Source organism: Homarus americanus, unplaced genomic scaffold (genome assembly GCF_018991925.1).
Source record: "Homarus americanus isolate GMGI-L3 unplaced genomic scaffold, GMGI_Hamer_2.0 scaffold51250, whole genome shotgun sequence".
NCBI classification, from domain to species: Eukaryota; Metazoa; Arthropoda; class Malacostraca; order Decapoda; family Nephropidae; genus Homarus; species Homarus americanus.
The window spans coordinates 1-23,342 of NW_024732170.1; the positions used below are offsets into that span (position 1 = coordinate 1).

At 44.6% G+C, this 23,342-nt stretch overlaps 2 protein-coding genes across 2 annotated transcripts; both read left to right on the forward strand.

Moving 5' to 3' along the window:
• Positions 1 to 18,250: 18,250 nt before the first annotated feature.
• On the forward strand, positions 18,251 to 21,347 carry LOC121868177 (proline-rich protein 36-like). Its single transcript, XM_042368486.1, has 3 exons — positions 18,251 to 18,364; positions 19,197 to 20,363; positions 20,649 to 21,347. Exons 1-3 carry the CDS (start codon positions 18,251 to 18,253, stop codon positions 21,345 to 21,347), a joined length of 1,980 nt encoding a protein of 659 aa, XP_042224420.1.
• Positions 21,348 to 21,413: 66 nt separating this feature from the next.
• On the forward strand, positions 21,414 to 23,244 carry LOC121868178 (putative protein FAM47C; the record flags this gene model as incomplete). The annotated part of the gene is made up of 1 exon (XM_042368487.1): positions 21,414 to 23,244. A coding segment is annotated over exon 1 (1,831 nt), but the record flags the coding sequence as incomplete, so codon positions are not given.
• Positions 23,245 to 23,342: the final 98 nt, after the last annotated feature.

The following is a 23,342-nucleotide window of genomic DNA, read 5'->3' on the forward strand; positions in this document are numbered from 1 at the left end:
TCATTGCTTCGTTCGGTACGTACATTGCTAAGCATTTTCTATCTTATCTGAAAATGACTTACAATTACATTATGATGATAGAAAGATTTATTTCCAAAGATGTTTCCTATTGCAAATATCGAACATTAAATATGGAACAATACCACCCAGCAGAAAGCGATAATGGAATCAGTGCTTCACCTTTTGTACCAGTACACATTTTGGTTTATTCTTTATTAATGAAGGTATAACTATGTAATTTATCAATATCAATTGCCGGGTCTCTAAAACTTTCTGATTTGAGTTGACACTAGCATATATAATGTAATTATAAGTGCATCACCCTAGGAGGTGACAAGGCCAATATTAACATATCTATATCGGTATAGGTTGTCTCACTAGCAATGAAAAACTGGAAGCAGAGAATGGGAATGTGCTTAAAGAGGCTCCGCAGTATTACTGCCTGTATAGAACCTGCTTCCAGATCGTTCTTTCTGGCCTCCACTGCTGTAGGTGAGCGTCCCCAGACTCTTTCTTCTCTGGCTTCGGTTTTATTCTTCTCTTTTTTGGTTTGTCCTTGTGCTTCGCACTATCTGTGTGCATTTTTAGTCAGCAGTTTTCTGACCGTTCTTTTCTTGTAGTTATTTAGGTGGAGGAGTGTTGTTTGCGCCCTCTGTGGCCTTTTGGACTTTTTGCTTTTCCTGTTTTATGTTTTATCCCCCCCTTTTTCTTCTTGTGTGGTGCTTCGCCAAGGGCGTCGATTTGTTGTTTTTCCCCACATGGGTGGCCCTCATTTCGTTTTTCTTGTCCAGGCCACTTTTCGATTGTTACCTCGGTTTTAATTGTTCTGGCTCAGGGTTTTTGGTGGCAGAGACGTCTGTAGTCCTTCTTCTTCCCTGCTCCACTGTTTCCTCCTGCTTGTTTTCATCTAACTCAGGGTGCTACTCTGACCCCAGAGGTGTTGGTCAGAGTTCAAACAGGATGGCCCTCCGCCCTGTTAAACCCATGTCGTGGATGATAGCATAAGTTCAGCCAGGATACGCGCTGATGGCTGGCAAACTTCTCCGCCGCGCGCCGACGGAGATGTGACGCTTCCCACATTTTCTGGCAAAATCTAGGGCACCGGGCCTACAGCCTCCAGTTCCGCCAGACGGGGCCCCCACTCCTAACAGGACCAGGATATTTGTTCACGGTTGAGAATGTGCCACCATCACAGGCCACCGGTAGAGACCATACACGACGACCCAGGCAAAGCTTCCCTCCTCCAGCTTCCCCAGCCGGCCACTGGGGCCCATCTCCGCCCTGGGCCTGGCTCTACAACTCAACGCACCCTCCAGGGAGTAGAGTCACCACTACTACTCTAGCCACCGCCACCCCAGGGAGTCCTGCAATTCTTCCCTACGAGATGCAGCAGCTGCAACAGCAATAGGCCCAGGCCCCCTCCACCCAACATCCTGTGGCACAGAAATCCACGCCCCGGCCCCCTTCCAGATCCATTAATGTTCTTAGACCAGTTCAGACAAGGAGGCCCTCACAGGCTGCCTGATTACTCAGACCTCGACCAGGAGTTATCCCAAAATCTCCAGCTACAGGCCCAGCCTTTGTCAGAAAAGATACACCCCCCACCTCCCCCAGGCTAGAGACCTTCACAAGCGCCGCCCGGGGGAGGCCCTCTCCCATCACCCATCTAGGCCTGCCCCCGCCCAAACATGCAGCCGGATGCTGCCCCCCCCCCTCCAGGGGTCTGCCACCTCCCAGCCTTGCCTTGGAGATTGGAGGCTCTGTCTTCCTGGTTCTGGCGCAGCAGCCTCAGCAGGCAGGCCCAGGCCACCTCCAACCAACCTCCTTATGGGGATCCCACCTCGCCCTCCCGGACCCTTCAGTGTTCTGGAGTCGGGTCCCAGCCAAGGAGGCTGGGTCCTCAGAGGATGCCTGATCATTCCTGACTGGCTCAGGGCCGTCTCAGCAACATCTCCAGTCCCTACAAGACCCAGGCCTCTCAGGATAAGGGAACTCACCCACGGACGCCTCCTCTCTTTAAGACACCTGATTACATCAGCCAGGAGGCGCACAATTGGGCTCTGGTCCCACGGGATTGGTTTGTGCACCGACACCAGGAGACTGGCAATTTTTTTTGAGTCTAAAATGGAGGAAGGACCTAGTTCTCTCCCATTCCGACCTAGAGGTCCGACGACTGGCAGACGACTTAGGTCGAGTATTCGAGTTCCGACAGCTCCGCCTGTCGAGAAGAGAGATGGTCCCAGCCCTGTCAGGAACGCCACCGATTGCGGCCCTGGACACCTTCGACTCTTGTCTTCCTGTTCCATGCTGTCCATGGCAGGTACGCTACAGGATGGTAGGAGGTGTGCCTGGGCGGCAGGTCAGGCTCTTCCACGGAAAGGTGGGCCTGATTCCAGTTGATCTGACGACGGTTGCTGGAAGGAACAGCTGTCACATCACCTTCCTCTCATCGGCCCTGTTGTCTTATCCCAGGATGACCGGGTGCCAAAATGAGTTGATGAGTTGATGGAGTTCTTGTAGCCTAAATTAACCAGTCCTCTCCCATGGCAGGCTCTCAGGTAGCCGAGACTACTCCTGACCATGGACGCCATGGAGAGGCAGAAGGCGTCCTCACCTTGTCCACTACGGCAGGACTGGCCCAATCGCGCCTGGTTGAAGGCACTGGCCAACAACCCTAACTCCCTCCACCCAGATTCGGCATCCGCATCTATAGGTCCTTTCAAACTCGCTTGAACATGCCCCAGCCTTCAACCTTCGCCCTTTCTGGTTTGACGACTCCTGGCCCTCCGCATGAGCATCGAGGGTCGTCAGGCAAGGCCTCACCTGGCTATGGATCCGCCTGTTCCACCAGGACAACCAGACTACTCCTGGACGAAGCCATCTGCTTCTGAAATGATCAGCACAGCAGCCGTTTTCAGCGCCCCAACTGGCAGGGCACGGCCCGCCCAGCCCAATTGCTGTCATTCTTGGAGCAGATCTGCAAGGAGGCACATGACCGCTCTGTCTCGCCATGTCACGGAATCGAGAACGGCTCCGGGAACTCTTCCGTTTCAAGGACGTAAGTAAGTGGACATTATGTCCATGTGTATCCAGTTACTGATAGAGCAGTGGGTCACGGAGTAGACCCTTGCCTCTCATACATCCGCCTCAGCTTCCGCTTACTTGAGTCAGTTGACGCCGACACCACATGGGGACCCAGACGCCTCATGGAGGACTGAACAGGTGTTCTGCCTCTTGCTCCAAGGTCCTGCTACGGGTCTGCCAAGCTTGTAGCTTCAAAGAAAGTCCTCCTGCCCCCTACTGGCCAGCTCAACCATGGCTATCAGAGCTACTCAGCCGGTGTCCACGATCCACTGATGTTGGGAACGCCTGCCTCTGATCCCCTGTTGCCAGGCTAAGGAGGTCATCACTTACATGTGGAGTTTCTCTAGCCTCCCGAGCAGGCTGTATTCGCCTAGAGTGGTGGAGGACATCTTTCAGGACTAAGACCCTCACTACTCGACACATGAGTCCTGCTGGAAAGCCTTCCAGCAGTACCTCAAGGAGCAAGGATCTCCACTTCCAGTGAAAGTGTAGTTCTAGAGTTCCTGCCATTCCAGCGCACGAGCGAAAGGCATGTCTATCCCAACCTCTCCACCCACCTGGCTGCCCTCATCGACCCTGGATTACAGGTGAGGGGTGAAGGTTAACAACAAGTAGGTTACTGCTGAAGTGACTCCATCCCACCAGCGACCACCTGCTAGACCACCCGGACCTTCTGGTCCTTGAAGAAAAGTCCTAACTCTTTTGGTCTCGGTAACTACTACTCCTTCAGTCCTGTGAACTATACTGACAACCTAGCCTGACGGGCCCTGGCCTTATGCTGTCTATTTTTCCTATGTTCTTGTTACTATAAATGTTTTTACCACATGGGTTAATTGGCATCTGTCTCACCCCAGGACTCACTCACCACCCGACCGTTAAAGGACCGCCTACTACAGAAGGCCCTCTTCCTCGTGAAGGCGCTGACCGGGCTTCAGGTCCTCCCAACTCAAGGCACTCACGAGGTTCGACCACTGGACCTCCTTCAAGAGATTCTGCAGTGTCCCTGCACCTTCTCCCACCTCCCTGGCGAAAAATGAGCAGGAGAACCACAGGCTTTAGCCAGTAGCAAGTTCCGGCATGTGGTAGAGGCGGGCCTCACCGACTCTGTCGGTCAGGACCCCTCCACCAATCACCTCTTCATTACGGCCGATCACACCACCAGCCAGCATCATCTCTTCTCGTCGGGCTGCCGCTGTCAGCCAGAGGATTGGCAGACAGATTGCAGCAGGTTATAGAGGAGGCAGACCTGGGAAAGCACCACATCCCTTCCCTACGACGTACAGGGTGTATGCAGCTCCACTGGCCTTCCTGAGGACCACTCCTTCTCACAGGTCCGAAGGTCCAGTGGAAATTGGCCTCCTGCTCATAGCAAAATACCCGTCTCATCAATTGTCAGATGCACCCTGCATAGCAATGGTCTCACCCTCGATCCACAGACAGCAGGCTAGAAAAATATTAAAAAGTAGCTTAATCTAGAATAAATAAAATTTAATGGTCCTGTGTGTGTGCTCACTGCTCCGTTACATCCTAGCACCCTCCTTCCTGTGGAATTCTGAGAGCTCAACTCCCTAAAATAGCTTTGAAGCTTGTTGAAAAGCCTATTTTTGGTGAGTGAGCTAGTACTGCACTACTCCTCCCCTTCTTCAAACCCCCCTGCTATTCCTGATGTAGGGTTTTGGAAAGGAATGACGTCCAAGTTACGTTCTCAGACAGGCAGTGACACTGAGCAGCTCTCTGGGCAGATCCCCATTCTCTGTTTTCAGTTTCTTCATTGGTTATCGCATATTAGCCATATATATGTTAATATGGGCTTGTCAACCCTAGGGTGCTATCTTGAGGTCTAATATAGCATGTGCAATTAGCTTTGCTTACTCACCAAATATAGGCTTTTCATCAATTTTCCCCATATATGTGCTAACGCTTCAACACATTGCAATATATCTTGTTATATTGGGCAATAAGTCCTCGTGTCTGTATCTGTATGGATAGTTTTGCCTCCTCAAGTCACTCGTTTAACGAAGCTACATACAAACTGTATAACAACAACAATAGCTTGTAATTACCGTCAGTACCGTTGAAACCATCCTGTCCCGCAAAACCATTGGAGCCCCAGATGCCATCCCACACCGGGATACCGTTCAACCCATTGCGCCTGGGATGCCCAGGTTCACCAGGAAGCCCATCCCGCCCATCCAGGCCGGGACACCTGCAGGAAGATTAAGAAGCTGATGCAAAGAGTATTTATATAATATTACTAAATATCAAGACTTTTAATAAAGTGTAAATATAATAATAAACTGGCAACACCTTGGTCTTGGTTTGGGTATTTAGCCACTTCGCCTTTCGGCTATTTCTGCGTGGCAACATGACACAAGTATCGGGACTTTATATACCAGTAGCAGGTAAGGGAGAAATTGTGACCCATTTTTGGCCCCGAGCATCTCAGGGTGGCTGGCGAATAATCAACGAAGTTCTACTTTCTTTTAAGAGAAGACTCAGAGGGGCATAGAATTTATTGATACATTTTGATGAAATTGAGTACCTTTATACAGTACACTATTATAAGGCTAACTTATAATAACGGAACTACATTGGAATGATGTTCTAGGGTAGCGGCCATCCACCTAAATCTGCAAAGATTACTTTAGTATTAAAGCATTAAAAATAATAGTGGGCCCTGAAGAACCCTTACGATTTCAATGAAAAGTTCTCACCCCTGATACACTCAGTAACACGGTTGTTGAGGTCAGAGGGTCCCAACTTTGAGCGTGCATAATTTTCCTATTATAATATATTATTTTTTTTTGCGATGTAAATTGAAGTAGTATAAAGTTTTAATCAAATTTTGACTTGTAATTATACTGAAGCAACTTTATTAGTCACCTAATTACAATGAATCTTATTGGAACCGTGTAGACATCAAGCACTAGGCAGGCGTTTTTTTTAAAAACAAGTTTTGCGTTAAAATTACCTTCTACATCAGCAAAATGTTGTTATTTTTTAGAAATAACTCAATAGGAACACAGAGACCCTATTATGGAGAGGAGCGATTGTGTTGACCTTTAAGGAAGTTTTAATCAATGAAACTGTAGACAAGAACATAAGAACATGAGAACATAAAAATGGAGGAAACTGCAGCGGGCCTATTGACCCATACTGGGCAGTCCTGTTCATACTCAACCCTATTGCTCATATAAGCATCCAACCTATGTTTGAAGCTATCCAGTGTATTCCAGTTAATGATGATATTTGGTAACTTGTTCCATTCATCCACTACTCTGTTTCCAAACCAGTGTTTACCTATTTCACGCCGAAATCAAATTTTTCTAATTTAAAACCATTGTTACGAGTTCGCTCCTGGGTTGATAGTTTGAGTAACTCCTTGTAATGTCCCTTTGTTTAACCCTGACTTCCATTTATACACCTCTATCATGTCGCCCTCACCTTGCGCTCTCGAGGAGTGCAAATTAAGATACTTTAACCTGTCTCTGTATTCAAGGTTCCTAATGCCCGGATTAGTCTTGTCATTCTCCTCTGGATTCTTTCCAATGATTCTATATCCATTCTGCAATACGGTGACCAGAACTGAACTCTGTAATCCAGGTGAGGTCTCAAGCGCGATATAATTTTTAAGATGACCTCGCTAGTCTTGTAACTAACACTACTTTGTATGAACCCAAGTACTTTATTAGCCTTGTTACAAAAAACACATTGTTTACTTGGCTTAAGATTCCTACTTATCATTACTCCTAACTCGCAGTCGGATTCCACAATGGCATCGCTTGATCATCTGGTAACTGGTTTCTGTTTATATCTCCTATACTGAGTAATTTTACATTTGTCCACATTGAATTTCATCTGCCATTTTCTGACCATTCAAATTTTTTAGATCTTCCTGTAGTTTTGCAGCGCCCTCGTCAGATTTAATTACACGTCCTATTTTAGTGTCATCAGCAAATTTACTTATGTTGCTGTCTATGCCGATATCTATGTCGTTAATGTATATAATAAATAATAATGATCCAAGTACTGAGCCTTGGGGAACTCCACTAGTGACGTTGCTTCAATGCGATTTAGTGCCGTTTATGCTCATCGCTGTTTCCTGTCCCGTAACCACGCCCTAATCCATTTAAGGATATTATTTGATGCCATGCGCCTTTACCTTTCTAATTAGTCTTTTCGTGGGGACTCTATCGAAGGCTTTTACAAGTCAAGATATACCACATCATAATTTAACAAAATGTCTCCCTAAATTATTAGTAAATGGAGGAAATGACGGCCATTACTTGGTATTTCAATGTTATGATGTCCTTATGCTTCACAGTAAAAATTTTCTCCTCTTTTAATATTTTTATAATATTCTTCTTCATTTATTAACTCATTTATTTTTCTTCGGTGATCCATTGTGTTTGTCTGTTTAATAATTATTTATCTGTCTGTCTACACCTGTTGGTCTTTATATATAACGTTTCTCCCCCTTCTAGTAGTTTTATTTTTCTCAGCTAAATTTCATTTCTATCTTTGCCTAACTGTCTCATTTTGTTTTGTTTATCTTTTCTCTTGATATTATTGTCTGCTTTCATCTCCCATTTCAGTCATTATCTATCTTTTCTCTCAGCGCACGTGTCCATCTCTCCTCACACATACCTGGCAGATCCATCTCTCCTCACACATACCTGGCAGATCCATCTCTCCCCTCACACATACCTGGCACATCCATCTCTCCTCCTCCCATGTATCTGGCAGATCCATCTCTAACTTCACACGTACCTCAGACCAATCTCCTTGGGTCCTCTCATCCCAGATGGTCCGCACCTCAGAGGCCGGGCGGTCCTTGAGGCCCGGTCTGTCCAGGCAGGCCCGATCGCCCCGGTCTCCGTCCTGGCCTGACTGGCCGGATTCTCCTCTGGGTCCCACTGGTCCTCGGGGCCTGGAGGACAGGAGGCGCGCGTCCGACTGCAGAACTCTTGGATGGCGTTGTACTGTGGGTGGAGAAAGGAAATAGAAGAGGAGCGTTAGTTAAAAACCCACCAAGTAACTTATTCTACTAATCTAGAATAATTGCTTTATGTTGCTAGTTGTTGACGCGCAGTAATGCATTATAACATCACTTCGATTCTTCCTTGACACAAAATATCCTTCAGTAATATCAAGAAATACGGTCATTTTGGCTGTTAAAAGCGGCCAAAACATTAGATTCTAATGTTAATGAAGACGGTTCAAAAATATATAAAACAAAAAGCTTAGATTTAGTATATGTAGAACACGCATCAGGATGCATATGGAACTATTGTTATTGTCTGATCATGCTATTATAGTCAGCTAACTTATGTGGACAACTGTAGTGTCAGCATCACGTCTATCAACAGTATATCATTATGATCAGCTGTGAAAGCCTTACACTTCATCCGTCATCCGCAACAACACAATCACAGTACAAGTGTAAGAAAATATCACTGCCGGAGTTCAGTTTCACAGAACTCTACAACAAGTTTATATCACCAGTACAGTACTTGTTGAGGTCTTGTGATGTTTCACCGAAATCTGTATCAGTTATGTTGTCATTTTGTACGTTTTAGATTACAACTGAAATTAAAATATTAAATTTTTAGTCAGTTACAATTGATTAGTAATTACTTGACAAATAACAAATAAAAACAATAAATACCAAGCTCTGGTTTTAACACAGTTCAACATAGCTTGTAATTTACTGACAGAACATAATAACACAAGTTTCTTATAAATAACTTTTAATCTGATCATTCTGAGGATAATTTATATTACGTACCAAAATCCGTATAAAACGACTAAGTCACATGAATTAACTATAATACATTAAACAATATTTGAATGTTTAAAGCATAAATTGCCTTCGTTTGGGCATGAATCACCGAGAAAAAATTATAAATTTACTTACATGAAAATATAAAAGAAGAAATTTCATATCCAACTTTTATTTCACGCATTTGGTAAAGCTAAAATTCTAATGGGAATAATTTATTTCATTTTTGTTTTGTATTTGCAGGACAAACTTGTGATAAATTTTAGGTTTGTATTTGATGGCCTAAACCAGTCAGCAGTAGTTGTAGAGGGTTAAGATTATGGGGAGATTAGCAAAAGTAAGTTGAATTTTTCCTCTCCCCACCGCTTGACCGCAGGAGGGTGCTAACATTATGTTTCAAAGGCTCATGTATATCAAAATCAAGAAATGATATGCAACATTTGTATGAATAGCAGTTTGTGTGTAATATTTACATCACGTACACAAAAAAAAGTGTTTACAGCGTGCAGTCAGCAAAAGTATCAAGACCCCATCGTCCGGTAGAATAAAAACATGAACAATAACATCAGACGGATTGATGTATCGACCAGATTGCTACAGTTGTGGAATGTGTTTCTGCCACCTTGTGGTAACCAGTGTCTCCAAACGGCCATCCTATATGACCCATACCTATAGCAAAACCCATCCAATCAACGTCCGTCGTTACACAACCAATACCCATGCATTCATACTTAGTGATACTACCGACGTTGCGGCATGGAGACACGGGTTACCAGGGTTGTGAACACAATTCCTCAACTATTTCCTCTGACTATAAAATCCTTCGTTGTACAAATGTTTGTGATAACAGTTTATAAAACAATACCACAGTTAATATTTTATGTATTTTTGCATAATGTATTACTTTAACGATGATTAAATATCCTGTTTATGCAACACAGTAGGAGGTTGTTGTGAAACCTCAGATGAGTTGCCATTTCATAAATATTGTGTATAGGAGAAAACCATCAGAAACTAAGAGTAAATTTAACATGAAGATAGAATGGTTTTATTAAGAAATGTTATTAGGATATCATTATTATTGTTTGGTGAAAATATAACGAAATGAATACGTGTTCCCCCGTCACCAAGAGGACAACCGTGAAGCAAGTATTGTTGGTCTAGGGTTGAAGATATCAATATGAAGTCAGATTTTATTCATCTAATCGATGGTATCAATGAAATACCCTGCAGCATGATTATGCTGACTATACTATAACTAAAAGGTTTGTCTTGTGAGAGAAAAGGTGTGTGTGAACTTTACCATATGCTCCAGCTAGTCATTTTCTTTATATAATTCATCTAATAAAATTCTGTAACCCATTATGCATTTAAACATATTAAATAACCTTTTATGTTCTCTACACAACCAAGGTAACATCACATACATTATGCGTAGAGACAAAATAGTATTGGAATTATCGCGGAATTCAATTATATTAACACTGCTGTTGTTATAATGGTATTACCACATTTCAACAACGAAGGTCGTTAAACATGTAACAAGGTTAGTAATACACTGGTCAAACAACAATAGACCTCCTATCATTACCAGGAATACTTTTTAAGTCTTCGCCCAATGTTTCAGGTTGTCACGCTCGGCAGGGGTACAGATACTTTTTGTTGACTGTATATTTGCAGGGTGTATTTCTTTTTCCTTTAATAGGCAGTAGGCAGCTATCAAACAGGGAGGTACTACCGCCTGAGAAGATATTAAGCATAATGTGATGTCTAATGGTAGACCCTGCTGCCATATGGCATCACAAACATTGTGACCAAGTTCCAGGTTGCTGGTCTGACTTTCTGCCTCATTTACACACAATTGCGGTATTTCAAGTGTTTCTCTTACTAGTGACAACACAACATACATACAGTAGATCATTTCTCACTCTTGATATTTTATATTATTTATGAAATCTTTATTATTATTATTATTATTTTTTAATTTTTATTTATTATTATTATTATTATTATTATTATTATTATTATTATTATTATTATTATTATTATTATTATTATTATTATTATTATTATTATTATTATTATTATTATTATTATTAATTATTATTATTATTATTATTATTATTATTATTATTATTATTATTATTATTATTATTATTATTATTATTATTATTATTATTATTATTATTATTATTATTATTATTATTATTATTATTATTATTATTATTTATTATTATTATTATTATTATTATTATTATTATTATTATTATTATAATATAATTATTATTATTATTATTATTATTATTTTATCGGCCTTTGATGTAGGTTATTAAAATGACCTCGTGCTTGGTGGGTTAATGCCGTAAAAAGTGTTACTCTGAACTATACTAACTGTATTTGACATAATGGATGCCATGATGTAGTCTAAACAAACAAACAAATGTAATCAAAGGAATCGTAAAATTAATTGTAATAATTTATTATGCCAACCGTAATTGTAATTTCATTATCAATGAACACAAAGTAATTATAATTAATTAAAATGGAGGTAACTGGCTAGGACTGTCACAAACATCGGTCGGCCATTTTAGTGTTATACTTGAAGTTGACGAAAATCAATGAATTCGTTTGAAATCAATGTTGTATTGAGTTCAATGTGTTGTTTTTGTTTAGATTCTACAAGACTATTGAAACATGGTAACATGGTTTTATAGATTTAAAAATTCAGCTTCATTTGTGCTAGTCAGTGTCAATTGTTTAGCGACGTATAGACGTGGCTGTGTCAGTACCATAAAAGTTGGTGGAAGGTCCGCTGTGGATGATATCATTATTTAGAATTACCATTCGGGATTTACCAATGTATGTTATGTATGTGAACCTATTTCCAGGACAACTTGGGCATGCGAGATAGTGTGCAGGGAGACAAAATAACTCACAGCTATAGAGTGGGAAGTTCAAGCTATGTGGCATCCTCTCACCTGACATGTTTCAAGTGTTTACCTGAACACTGGGAACAACAACACGCAACATGCATCGGTCGCTGACAGCAGAGGCCAACCTGGGCTGTGGATTCAGTCGGTGATTCTACAGGTATTTTGCATTTGTATTGCTATTTCGGTGACCTGTGAACTTGAAACAATCTGTGAGGCCGAACATCTTTTGTGCATCAGCCCGTAGCGACATTCTAGCAGACCTTAAAGCAGGTTGTGCCGATAGAAAACAGTACACGATGGGAACTCCACTTGCTACTGTAGAACCTAAGTTACTGCTTAATATAAGTTAATTTGGAGAGTTTTCTGAAAATTTATTGTTTTCCTTTTAGATCACTGCAAAAATACTATTTTCATGGTTTATGTGGTCAGTCATGGAAATGCGACGCTAACAATGTGTTAGCGCTAATTCATCAAACAATTTGAACTAATAATTGTTTTGGCTACAAAGTCACACATTAAACAACTGAGAACCAACTGCAAGTTTTAACCCTTGTCAGACCGTATATACTGTACATGATTCTACATATAGCAAAACAATTCGTTGCCTTTACAGACGGAGCGCAGTGCTGTTCCAGTGTAGAGTACTGTATGTTTTGCGCTTGTTACTGACCAGTCATGTTGTCTCAACTAAGTGATGACATCGTGTTTCAAAAGAATAGCCACAGTACTATTTCAATGATATTCATTTTTGTTCAGTAATTTTATAATTTTTTTCAGTTTGTATAATATAAGGAATCAATACAGATGTATAATTTTAATAATGTTTATTAATTTTTCATTAGTTTGTTTTGTTTATAATATGAAAGGAAATTACAAAATTAGCGTTAGCGAGAGGACTAACCTTGAAGTGTTTAACCATAGCGACGCTAAATTTCATGGTAGTTGAGGGCACAGCATTGGTCGTGGTCTTTATTATAGAGGACATGGAACTACGTGTTGATTCTGTGTGATCCCAAACCACCAAGGATTAATAATTGAATTGAACTTCTTCGTCCCACTGTTATTCGTTATTTTTTCTTGTACATTCCTTTCATGTTACGTGTGGAGTGTGAAATGTGTTGATAGTGTATGTTGAACAATGGACCAACAGCGTGTATACTTCCCTTGGTATATACTATTCTTAGGTCCTACTTATTCTCCACTAGTTTCTATAATATAATTTACCTTTAAAGTTGATTTTTTATTGTATTTTCGTTATCTTGGATCAATGTTAATGTTGGAGAGACGAGAGACAATTGCTAGGCCTGAACACTGATCTTTACTGAACACAGCGTCAGCTTTTCTTGACAGCCAGACAGACTGTACATTCATAATGAGGAGGTAGCCCAGTCCCTTCGCTCGTCCAGAGTTGAACGCTAACACTAATAATTTTGATACATATTCTTATTTCCGTTCGGATCTTATGTAACTAGAATAATTATTTTTTATGTAAAATTATTTGTAATTCAAATGGCGGAATAATCTCAACGAAAACAAAAAATAAAATATAGTTAATATTTTGGGATGAGGAAACCACAGTATATTGTAATACCTTATTAAATTTTTCACAATATTATATAAGTCCGTGGAGACAAAAAAGTAAGTAGTAACGTCGACTATTCCAAATATTTAGAAACAAATACCCAGCAGATGTCTTGAATCATTTCCTGGAAACATTATCGAAATAGTGAGATACGTCTAACCATAAGGATATCAATAATAAACTGGCGCCTTGACACATTACAGTATGTTAACATAAACGGGATTAAATATGGAAGTAACCCACTATCCTTAATGAAAGACAAAAATAATAAAAACAATGAACATCACCAAATAACGACAAAACAAACACACTACCAGTCATTCTGGACGAGGTAAAATTACCCGTAAGATTCTGCTTCATAATAAACAGTGGTCATCTTTTGAGTAGTGTATATTTTACCTCCTATGAAAGGTTCACGACTGTAAGACCTGAGAGGCTCTATTGACACCTAAAAGGAAATATCGTATTTTGAATTTATCCCATACAGTAATCCTCTTTCGTGGTTGATCAGGTTTGCATCTGTAGAGTTTTTCCTCTTGATTTTTTTCTGTTGTGAACATTGTAAATAAAACGACATGTAGTGTTTCTAAATCACAAAAAAAGATTATTTTGATAATTATATGAATCATTTCCTGAGAGCTCCCACACCATCTGCCCTTGATGTCTGGTACAACATTACACCAGCTGCCCTTGATGTCTGGTAAAACACCACACTAACGGCCCGGTACAACACCACACCAGTTGCCTCTGATGACTGGTGGGTGTTACATAAGGTGGCTCTGCTCTGGTGGAATATCAAGAGACATTCCTATGGACCACTCTCTCCTTCCTCCTCAGTACATCACCAGGTCCACCACCTGTACTAACACACACACACAGAAATACATTAATTATTACTTGGAATATGTAAACAAACACTCGTCAAGGTGTCTTTAGTTGTTTACACATAGCATAATTTCAGCTTATGTGTGTGTGTGTGTCCAGGAAGTTACTTAGTGCTGGTAGCGCATTCATAATTTAAACATGTATATTCTGTGCAGCAGGTGATGTAGTTTATAGCAGCGAGATGTAATTCCTGATATCTGTATTTAATGAATTAGTAAGATAATCACAATATCTGTATCCAGTCAACATACAAGATATGTTTACAATGATGTAATGTTTCATTGTTATTATAGAGCAGTTCAGGTTCACACAACATTCAGCCCAAATTCTCGACTTGCAGGCAAGTCTTGAGGACGACCATAAAGAACAACTGAGGCGAGAAGACTTAAGTCAGCTATTATATGCACATCTTTAATGTACAAATTCATTCATTCATATTTCGAAAATTCCAGCGTCAACTTAAACTTATAATGAATACTACTACTCTACTACTACTACTACTACTACTACTACTACTACTGCTACTACTACACTACTACTACCTCCCCAATACCCACACTCGCCACTTATTTTATTACTTAATATTAAATATCCTTTACAAAATAGCTACCCTAGCTGAGTTAGTTAAAGAGACTGATCCAGGTAACCCAACAACAAACAGTCTGACAGGCTATTAGTGTACAAAGAAAGAGGGTCGGAGGGGGTTAAGGTTCTACATTAAAGGTATGAAATGGTACGTTCATTAATCCTTAAACTTAACGATATACATTTATTTCTTATCTCATCTTATATATAATGACCGTAAGAAATTTTATCTCCTGCACAATACAATTTCTTATTTAATCATGAGACTTAATATTTAAAGCATTTCACATTATAATATTTTATGGCATTTACATTTATGAGAATTATATTATAGATATATATATAAGGTATCCCGGCAGGCGAGTCATTAATACCAGAATGCTAAGCAATTTCCCAGTCTATTGTTTGGGAAAATTGTCGGTAAAAGTATTCAGTTATTAAATGTGTCAACATAATTCACTACAACAGGACCAGCTGACGTTATGTGTGTGTGTGTGTGTGTGTGTGTGTGTGTGTGTGTGTCTGCAGTGTGTGTGTGTTTGTGTGTCACAGTGTGTGTGTGTGTGTGTGTGTCACACAGGAAATGCGTCTAGGCAGCATTATGCTAGTGTTATAGCAAGCACTGCTTGTTCTCTTTCAGCTGCCGCCACTACACCTCGTGGCAAACAACAGGGCAACTCATTGTCTTCCCTGCCAGTACACAGCCTCCTCATCATCAAAACTCATGATGGCCTCCTCCTGGCAACACACGGTAAATTGGGTGCCCTGTGGGCACAGGCTAGATCAACAGGGATATTGGAGCAGTGGGGCCCAGAGGGACGGCGCATTGGGTTCACTGTCATGTGGACATGTCCTGGCGCCTTACCAACCACAGCTCCACTGCTTACAAATTAACCTTAGGTATAAGGCCACGGAGTAAAACCTACTGAAAAAAATCTGCAGTGGAGCCCAATCACAGCAGAACATGCTTACAGAGCTCCCAACATAACCCCAACGGCGGTGTAGGTGGAAGAGGTGACCACCATGGAAACCCAACGACTACACAGGTGGACGAAGGTAATGCCCAATGGACAGGCTACTAAGGCGAAACCCAACAAACTGGGCTATCGGCAGTCCATTGCGACTCTCCCTATCCCCAGTCGTTGCGACACTTGCACCACTAGATCAGGAAAAATGAAAGCCAAGATGTGTGGTTGCAACCCACGCCCTGCCTCACCACATAAATCAACTCACGAGCAGCCATCGTCCAAATTCATCCATACCTTCATCATCATCAAACCTCTATACCCCAAGTCCTATAACGACAGACGAGTAGGACGATGACAGGAGATGACTGCCGGGAGTCTCTAGTCACAACTCTGCACATGGGCGGCATAGATAAGATGGTCGTTTATGCACTGGGATCAGCAGTGCAACCGGTCCTGTCCATGCGACTGAGCCGCCCTATCTCGGAGTCACCGCTCACCCCACATGGGAGGCTAGAAGGTGCCCTAACATAGCCAGCCTAAAAAACCTGACTGGGAAGGCGCACCAGTAAGGTTATCCTAATGCAGTCGGAACATAATCATAATCATAGATCAAAGCAAAACAAATTATACAAATTCTAATGGTTGCTGCTGGAATGTCTGGACCCTTTTGGATACTGGCATAAATGAGCATCCTGAAAGAAGAACCATTCGTGGCAAACAGAGCTCTCTATGTATACATCTTATACTATTCTTTTTTATGGTCAGTAATCTTGAATCTAATTTCATTATCCCTCCTCGTTTCAAGACAAGTTGCAACACATATCATTCCTACCACATCACCTTTAGTCCGTACAAGCAACCCTCTTGCGAACCGGATTACACCTTACTCCTCCAGTCCTTACACTTCTCGATCTACGGAACTCCTTTCCTCTCTCACATTCTTCCATCAAAATACAACTCAGGTTTCGAAATGTACAGTGTATACCATCTAGCATACAGGTAAACAAACATACTTTCACCTTACTATACACGGTTTACGAGAGCAAATCCAGTGTATATATGAGTCACCCAGTCAGTAACATTAACCCTTCAGGGGCCACACTGTTCTGAGCACCTGCCTTAGTCCACCAAAATGTAAAAAAAATGATGTATGTATGTATGTACCTGTGGTGTAATGGTCAGCATTCTCGCCTCGCAAGTGAACGGACCTGGTCCGACCCTCAGCAGGTGAAACTGTTGGAGTTTTTAAACTGTTTGCCACTGTTCACCCAGCAGTAATTGGGAACCTGGATAAGAATTGACTTGGTGGATCGTATCCTGCTTGGTGTAAAGGTTGCAGTGTTGGGTGGGAGACAGGTGGAGGTGTGAGACAGGTAAAGGGAGACAGGTGGAGGTGTGGGTGGAGGAGACAGGTGGGGTGTGAGAGCAGGTGGGGGTGTGAGACAGGTGGATGTGGAGACAGGTGGAGGTGTGAGACAGGGGGTGTGAGACAGGTGGGGGTGTGGACAGGTGGAGGTGAGACAAAGAGGAAACAAGATGTGAGACAGGTAGATGGGAGACAGGTGTGAGACAGGTGGAAGTGGAGACAGATGTGGGACAGGTGGATAGGAGGCAGGATAGTGTGAGACAATTGAGGTGTGAAACAGGTGATGGAGACAGGTGGAGGTGTGGAGGAGGTGGAGGTGGAGGAGGTGGAGGTGTGAGACAATGGAGGTGGAAACAGATGTGAGGAGGTGGAGGTGTGAGGCAGGAGGTGTGAGACAGGTGGAGGAGTGAGACAATTGAGGTGTGTGAACAGGTGATGTGGAGACAGGTGGAGGTGTGAGACAATTGGAGGTGTGGAAACAGGTGATGTGGAGACAGGTGGAGGTGGAGGCAGGCAGGGAGGCAGGTGAGTGAGAGGAGGAGACAGGTGGATGTGAGACAGGTGGAGGTGTGGAGGCAGTTCAAGGTGAGACAGTTCCAGATACTCACCATGCTTTTGTCCCTTGTGTGAGAGGGAAAATTGATCATACTAATTAGTTTTAATATCTATCAGGGGTGAGGGAGGGGATGTTGGCTAAGGGAAGTAATTTCCCATAAAAATTAAAGTTCTTAGTCACTATGGGAGGGTCGTTATTATTATTATTTATTATTATTATTATATTATTATTATTATTATTATTATTATTATTATTATTATTATCATTTCTTTTTTGCCATCAATATTTTTTATGGAACCAAGTAGTAACATTCTGCAATTCACTATATGTTGTAAATATTAACTCAATCACCACAGCCAATAATACTTTTACTAACTCACCATAACTTCAAATAAACTTAACTAACTCACCATAACTTCAAATAAACTTAACTAACTCAATAAACTTCAAATAAACTTAACTAACTCGCCATAACTTCAAATTACTCAAAAATAATCATCAAGAAACCAATGAACTACGTCACACTGCTAATCACAAACACTGCCGTCACCCACGTCATCATTTCCGTCATCATTTACGTCATCACCTACGTCATCACCTACGTCATCACCCACCCTACTAAGGTGAGTCATGTTAACATTTGTGTTGTTTGATTCATTATATGTTGTTTCAACACATTCATTCCTCACAAGTTGCTATAATTGACACCACCTTCACTAACTGCCACTGGATATCTGACACCAAGACTCCTGACACTCGCGGACTAACTGACGCAGGACTACCTGATACTAGGACTACCTAGTACTTGCGACTATCTGATACTCGGAATTACTTGATACTTAGGACTACCTGACACTTAAAACTACCGAACACTTGGGACCACGCATACCGACAACAATGTTAGGTACCTACCACAGGCTTGTCCTGGAAAGCGGAGGGAGAGAGAAAATAATAGTCAGGTTTAATGATTATTAAATAATTAATGTACGCACCAACACCCTTCCGCCTCTCACTCCTCTCTTCCTCAGGAACCATACCACCACAACACCACCACAACCACCAGTAGTAGTGGTTGTGGTGGAGGCCAATATATATCTGTTCCTCATACCAACACAACATCACCACAACCACCAGTAGTGTAGTGGTTGTGGTGGAGGTACACACTATATATCTGTCCCTCATACCACCACAACAGCCACCAGTAGTGTAGTGGTTGTGGTGGAGGCCACACTATAACTGTTCGTTCATACCACCACAACAGCCACCAGTAGGAGTGATTGGTGGAGGTACACACTATATCTGTTCACCTCATACCACCACAACAGCCACCAGTAGTGTAGTGGGTTTGGTGGAGGTACACACTATATATCTGTTCTCATACCACCACACAACAGCCACCAGTAGTGTAGTGGTTGTCTATATACCAGACACAAATGTCCGTGCTTTGTGGACGAGGGCGTTGATATTGCTGTTGTGATCCCTCTCATAAAGACCTCAGTGAACATGAGAGTTGATGCCTTAGCTAAGACATTGTTAAATGCAAACTTGTCTCGCAAACAGAACCAGCCACCAGTATTGCTCCAGCTACCAGTGTTGTCCAGCCACCAGTGTCTCCAGCACCAGATGCTCCAGCCACCAGTGTTGTTCTCCCCACAGTGTTCTCCAGCCACCACAGCACCGATTGTTCTCCAGCTACCAGTGTTGTTCTCCAGCCACCAGTGTTGTTCTCCAGCCACCAGGTGTCTCCAGCCACCAGTAAGGCTGTCTCCAGCCAACAGCTGTCGCCCTCCAGCCACCAGTGTTGTACCCTCCAGCCACCAGCAGTTGTTCTCCAGCCACCAGCATTGCACTCTCCAGTCCACCAGTGTTGTCCCCCTCCAGCCACCAGTGTTGTTCTCCAGCCACCAGTGCTGTTCTCCAGCCACCAGTATTGTTCTCCAGCTACCAGTGCCACTCCTCCAGCCACCAGTGTTGCTCCCTCCAGCCACCCGTGCTGTCTCCAGCTACCAGTGTTGGGCCTGTCACCAGTGCTGTTCTCCAGCTACCAGCATTGCTCCCTCCCAGCTACCTGTACAGCCCCCAGCCACCAGTGGTTGTTCTCCAGCCACCAAGTGTTGTTCTCCTGTCACCGCAAAGTGTTGTCACCTCCAAACACCAGTTGTTGCTCCTCCAGCCACCATGTTGTTCTCCGTCACCATGTTGTCTCCAGCCACCAGCATGCCTCCAGCTACCAGTGTTGTTCCTCCAGCCACCAGTGCTGTCTCCCTCCAGCCACCAGTGTTGCCCTCCAGCCACCAGCATGCTCTCCAGCCACCAGCAGCTGTTCTCCAGCCACCAGTGCTGTTCTCCAGCCACCAGTGTTGTTCTCCAGCCACCAGTGTTGTTCTCCAGCCACCAGTGCTACCCTCCAGCCACCAGTGCTGTTCTCCAGCCACCAGCATTGTTCTCCAGCTACCAGTGCTGTTCTCCAGCCACCCAGTGCGTTGTCTCCAGCCACCAGTATTGTTCTCCCAGCTACCAGTGCTGTTCTCCTCCAGCTCACCAGTGCTGTTCTCCGCCACCAGTGTTGTCTCCACACCAGTGTTGTTCTCCAGCCACCAGTATTGTTCTCCAGCTACCAGTGTTGGTTCCCCAGCCTCACCAGTGCTTGCCTCCAGCCACCCGCATTGTCTCCAGCTACCAGTGTTGTTCTCCAGCCACCAGTGTGCCACCCCCTCCACACCAGTGTTGTTCTCCAGCCACCAGTGTTGTCGCCCTCCAGCCACCAGTGTTGTTCTCCAGCCACCAGTGTTGTTCTCCCAGCCACCAGTGTTGCCTCCACACCAGCAAGTGCTCCCCTGTTGCACCAGTATTGTTCCTCCGTTCACCGCAAGGTTCCTGCTCACCAGTATTGTTCTCTCTCTCCAGCTGGGCCAGTGTTGTTCTCCAGCCACCCCAGTGTTGTTCTCCAGCCACCGCGTGTTGCCACCTCCAGCCACCAGTGTTGTTCTCCAGCCACCAGCATTGTTCTCCAGCCACCAGTGTCTCCAGCCAACCAGTGTTGCGCCTCCAGCCACCAGCAAGGTTCTCCAGCCACCAGTGCTGTTCTCCGCCACCAGTGCTGCACCCAGCCACCAGCAAGGTTCTCAGCCACCAGTGTTGTCTCCAGCCACCATGTTGTTCTCCAGCCACCAGTGTTGTTCTCCAGCCAACAGTGTTGTTCTCCTGTTCAACCAGTGCTGTTCTCCAGCCACCAAGTGCTTGTTCTCCAGCCACCAGTGGTTGTCTCCAGCCACCAGTGTTGTTCTCCAGCCACCAGTGCTGTTCTCCAGCCACCAGTGCTGTCTCCAGCTACCAGTGTTACCCTCCAGCCACCATGTTGTTCTCCAGCCACCAGCATTGTCGCCTCCAGCCACCCGTGTTGTCTCAGCCACCAGTGCTTGCCCAGCCACCAGCATGTTCTCCAGCTACCAGTGCTGTTCTCCAGCCACCAGTATTGCCTCCTCCAGCTACCAGTGTGTTGTCTCTCCAGCCACCAGCAGCTTGTTCTCCAGCTGCTGTCTCCAGCCACCAGTGTTGCCTCCGTTTCACCAGTGTTGTTCTCCAGCCAACAGCATTGTCTCCTAGCCACCTGTGTTCCCCCAGCCACCAGTGTTGTTCCTCCAGCCAACCTGTGTTGCTCCGTTCACCAGCATGTTCTCCATACCAGTGTTGCTCCTCCACGACCAGTGTTGTTCTCCAGCCCGTGTTGCCCCCAGCCACCAGTGTTGTCGTTCTCAGCCACCAGTGTTGTCTCTCCAGCCACCAGTGCATTGTTCTCCAGCCACCCGTGTTGTTCCTGTAGCCACTATGTTGTTCCTCCAGCCACCAGCGTGTTGTTCTCCAGCCACCAGTGTTGTTCTCCAGCCACCAGTATTGTTCTCCAGCCACCAGTGTTGTTCCTCCAGCCACCAGTGCATATTCTCCAGCCACCAGTATTGTTCTCCAGCCACCAGTATATTGTCTCCAGCTACCAGTGTTGTTCTCCAGCCACCAGAATTGTTCTCCAGCCACCAGCACCCTCACACCAGTGTTGTTCTCCAGCCAACAGTATTGTTCTCTCCAGCCACCGTAGTTGTCTCTCCAGCTCAGTGTTCTCCAGCCACCAGTGTTGTTCTCCAGCCACCAGTGTTGTTCCCCAGCCACCAGTGCTGTCTCCAGCCACCAGCATATTGTCTCCTGCTGTTCCTCCAGCCACCAGTGTTGTTCCTCTGTTCAGCATTGTCTCCAGCCACCAGTGTTGTTCCCCAGCCACCAGGTTCCTCCAGCCACCAGTATTGTCTCCAGCCACCAGTGTTGTCTCCAGCCACCAGTGCTGTCTCCAGCCACCGCGTTGCTCCCTCCAGCCACCAGTGCTGTTCCTCCAGCTACCAGTTGTTCTCCAGCCACCAGTGCTGTTCTCCAGCCAACTGTGTTGTCTCCAGCCACCAGCAAGGTTCTCCAGCCACCAGTGTTGCTCCTCTGCACACCAGTGCTGTTCTCCAGCCACCAGTGTTGCTCCCTCCAGCCACCAGTGCAAGGTTCCTCCAGCCACCAGTATTGTCTCCAGCCACCCGTGTTGTTCTCCAGCCACCAGTATTGTTCTCCAGCTACCAGTGTTGTTCTCCAGCCACCAGTGCTGTCGCTCCCCTCCAGCCACCCGTGCTGCCCTCCAGCCACCAGTGTTGTTCTCCAGCTACCAGTGTTGTTCTCCAGCCACCAGTAAGGCTCTCCAGCCACCAGTGTTGTTCTCTAGCCACCAGTGTTGTTTTCCAGCCACCAGTATTGTTCTCCAGCTCAGTGTTGTTCTCAGCCACCAGTATTGTTCTCTCCAGCCACCCTGTTTTCCCAGCCACCAGTTCTCCACTACCAGTGAGCAGTTCCTCCAGCCACCAGGTGTTGTTCTCCACACCAGTGCTGCCTCCAGCCAGTGCTGTTCTCCAGCCACCAGTGTTAGCCTCCAGCCACCGGTGTTGCCCTCCAGCCACCGGTGTTGTCTCCAGCCACCGGTGCTGTTCTCCAGCCACCAGTGCTGTTTCTCCAGCCACCAGTGCTGCTCCTCCAGCCACCAGTGCTGTTCTCCAGCCACCCTGTTGTTCTCCAGCCACCAGGTGTCTCCTCCACACCCAGTGTTGCTCTCCAGCTACCAGTGTTAATTCTCCAGCCACCAGTGTTGTTCTCCAGCCACCCAAGAGCCTCCAGCCACCAGTATTGTTCTCCAGCCACCAGGCCAGGCTCCAGCCACCAGTGTTGTTCCTCCAGCCACCAGTGTTGCCCTCCAGCCACCGCAAGTTCTCCAGCCACCAGTGTTGTTCTCCAGCCACCAGTGCTAGCCTCCAGCCACCAGTGCTGAGCCCAGCCACCGGTGTTAGCCTCAGCCACCGGTGCTGTTCTCCAGCCACCAGCAAGTGTTGCTCCCAGCCACCAGTGTTGTTCTCCAGCCACCAGTGTTCTCCAGCCAACCCCGTGTTGCCCTCCAGCCACCAGTGTTGTCTCCAGCCACCAAGTGTTGTTCCTCTGTTTCACCAGTGTTGTTCTCCAGCCACCAGTGTTACCTCCAGCCACCAGTGTTGTTCTCCAGCCACTGGTGTTGTTCTCCAGCCA

Coding starts and splice junctions, on each gene's coding strand:
- LOC121868177 (XM_042368486.1), top strand. CDS start 18,251: ATGAACTACGTCACACTGCTAATCACAAACACTGCCGTCACCCACGTC. Junction 18,365..19,196: donor TCATCACCCACCCTACTAAG/GTGAGTCATGTT, acceptor TTTGTGGACGAG/GGCGTTGATATTGCTGTTGT. Junction 20,364..20,648: donor ATTGTTCTCCAGCTACCAGT/GTTGGTTCCCCA, acceptor CTCTCTCTCCAG/CTGGGCCAGTGTTGTTCTCC.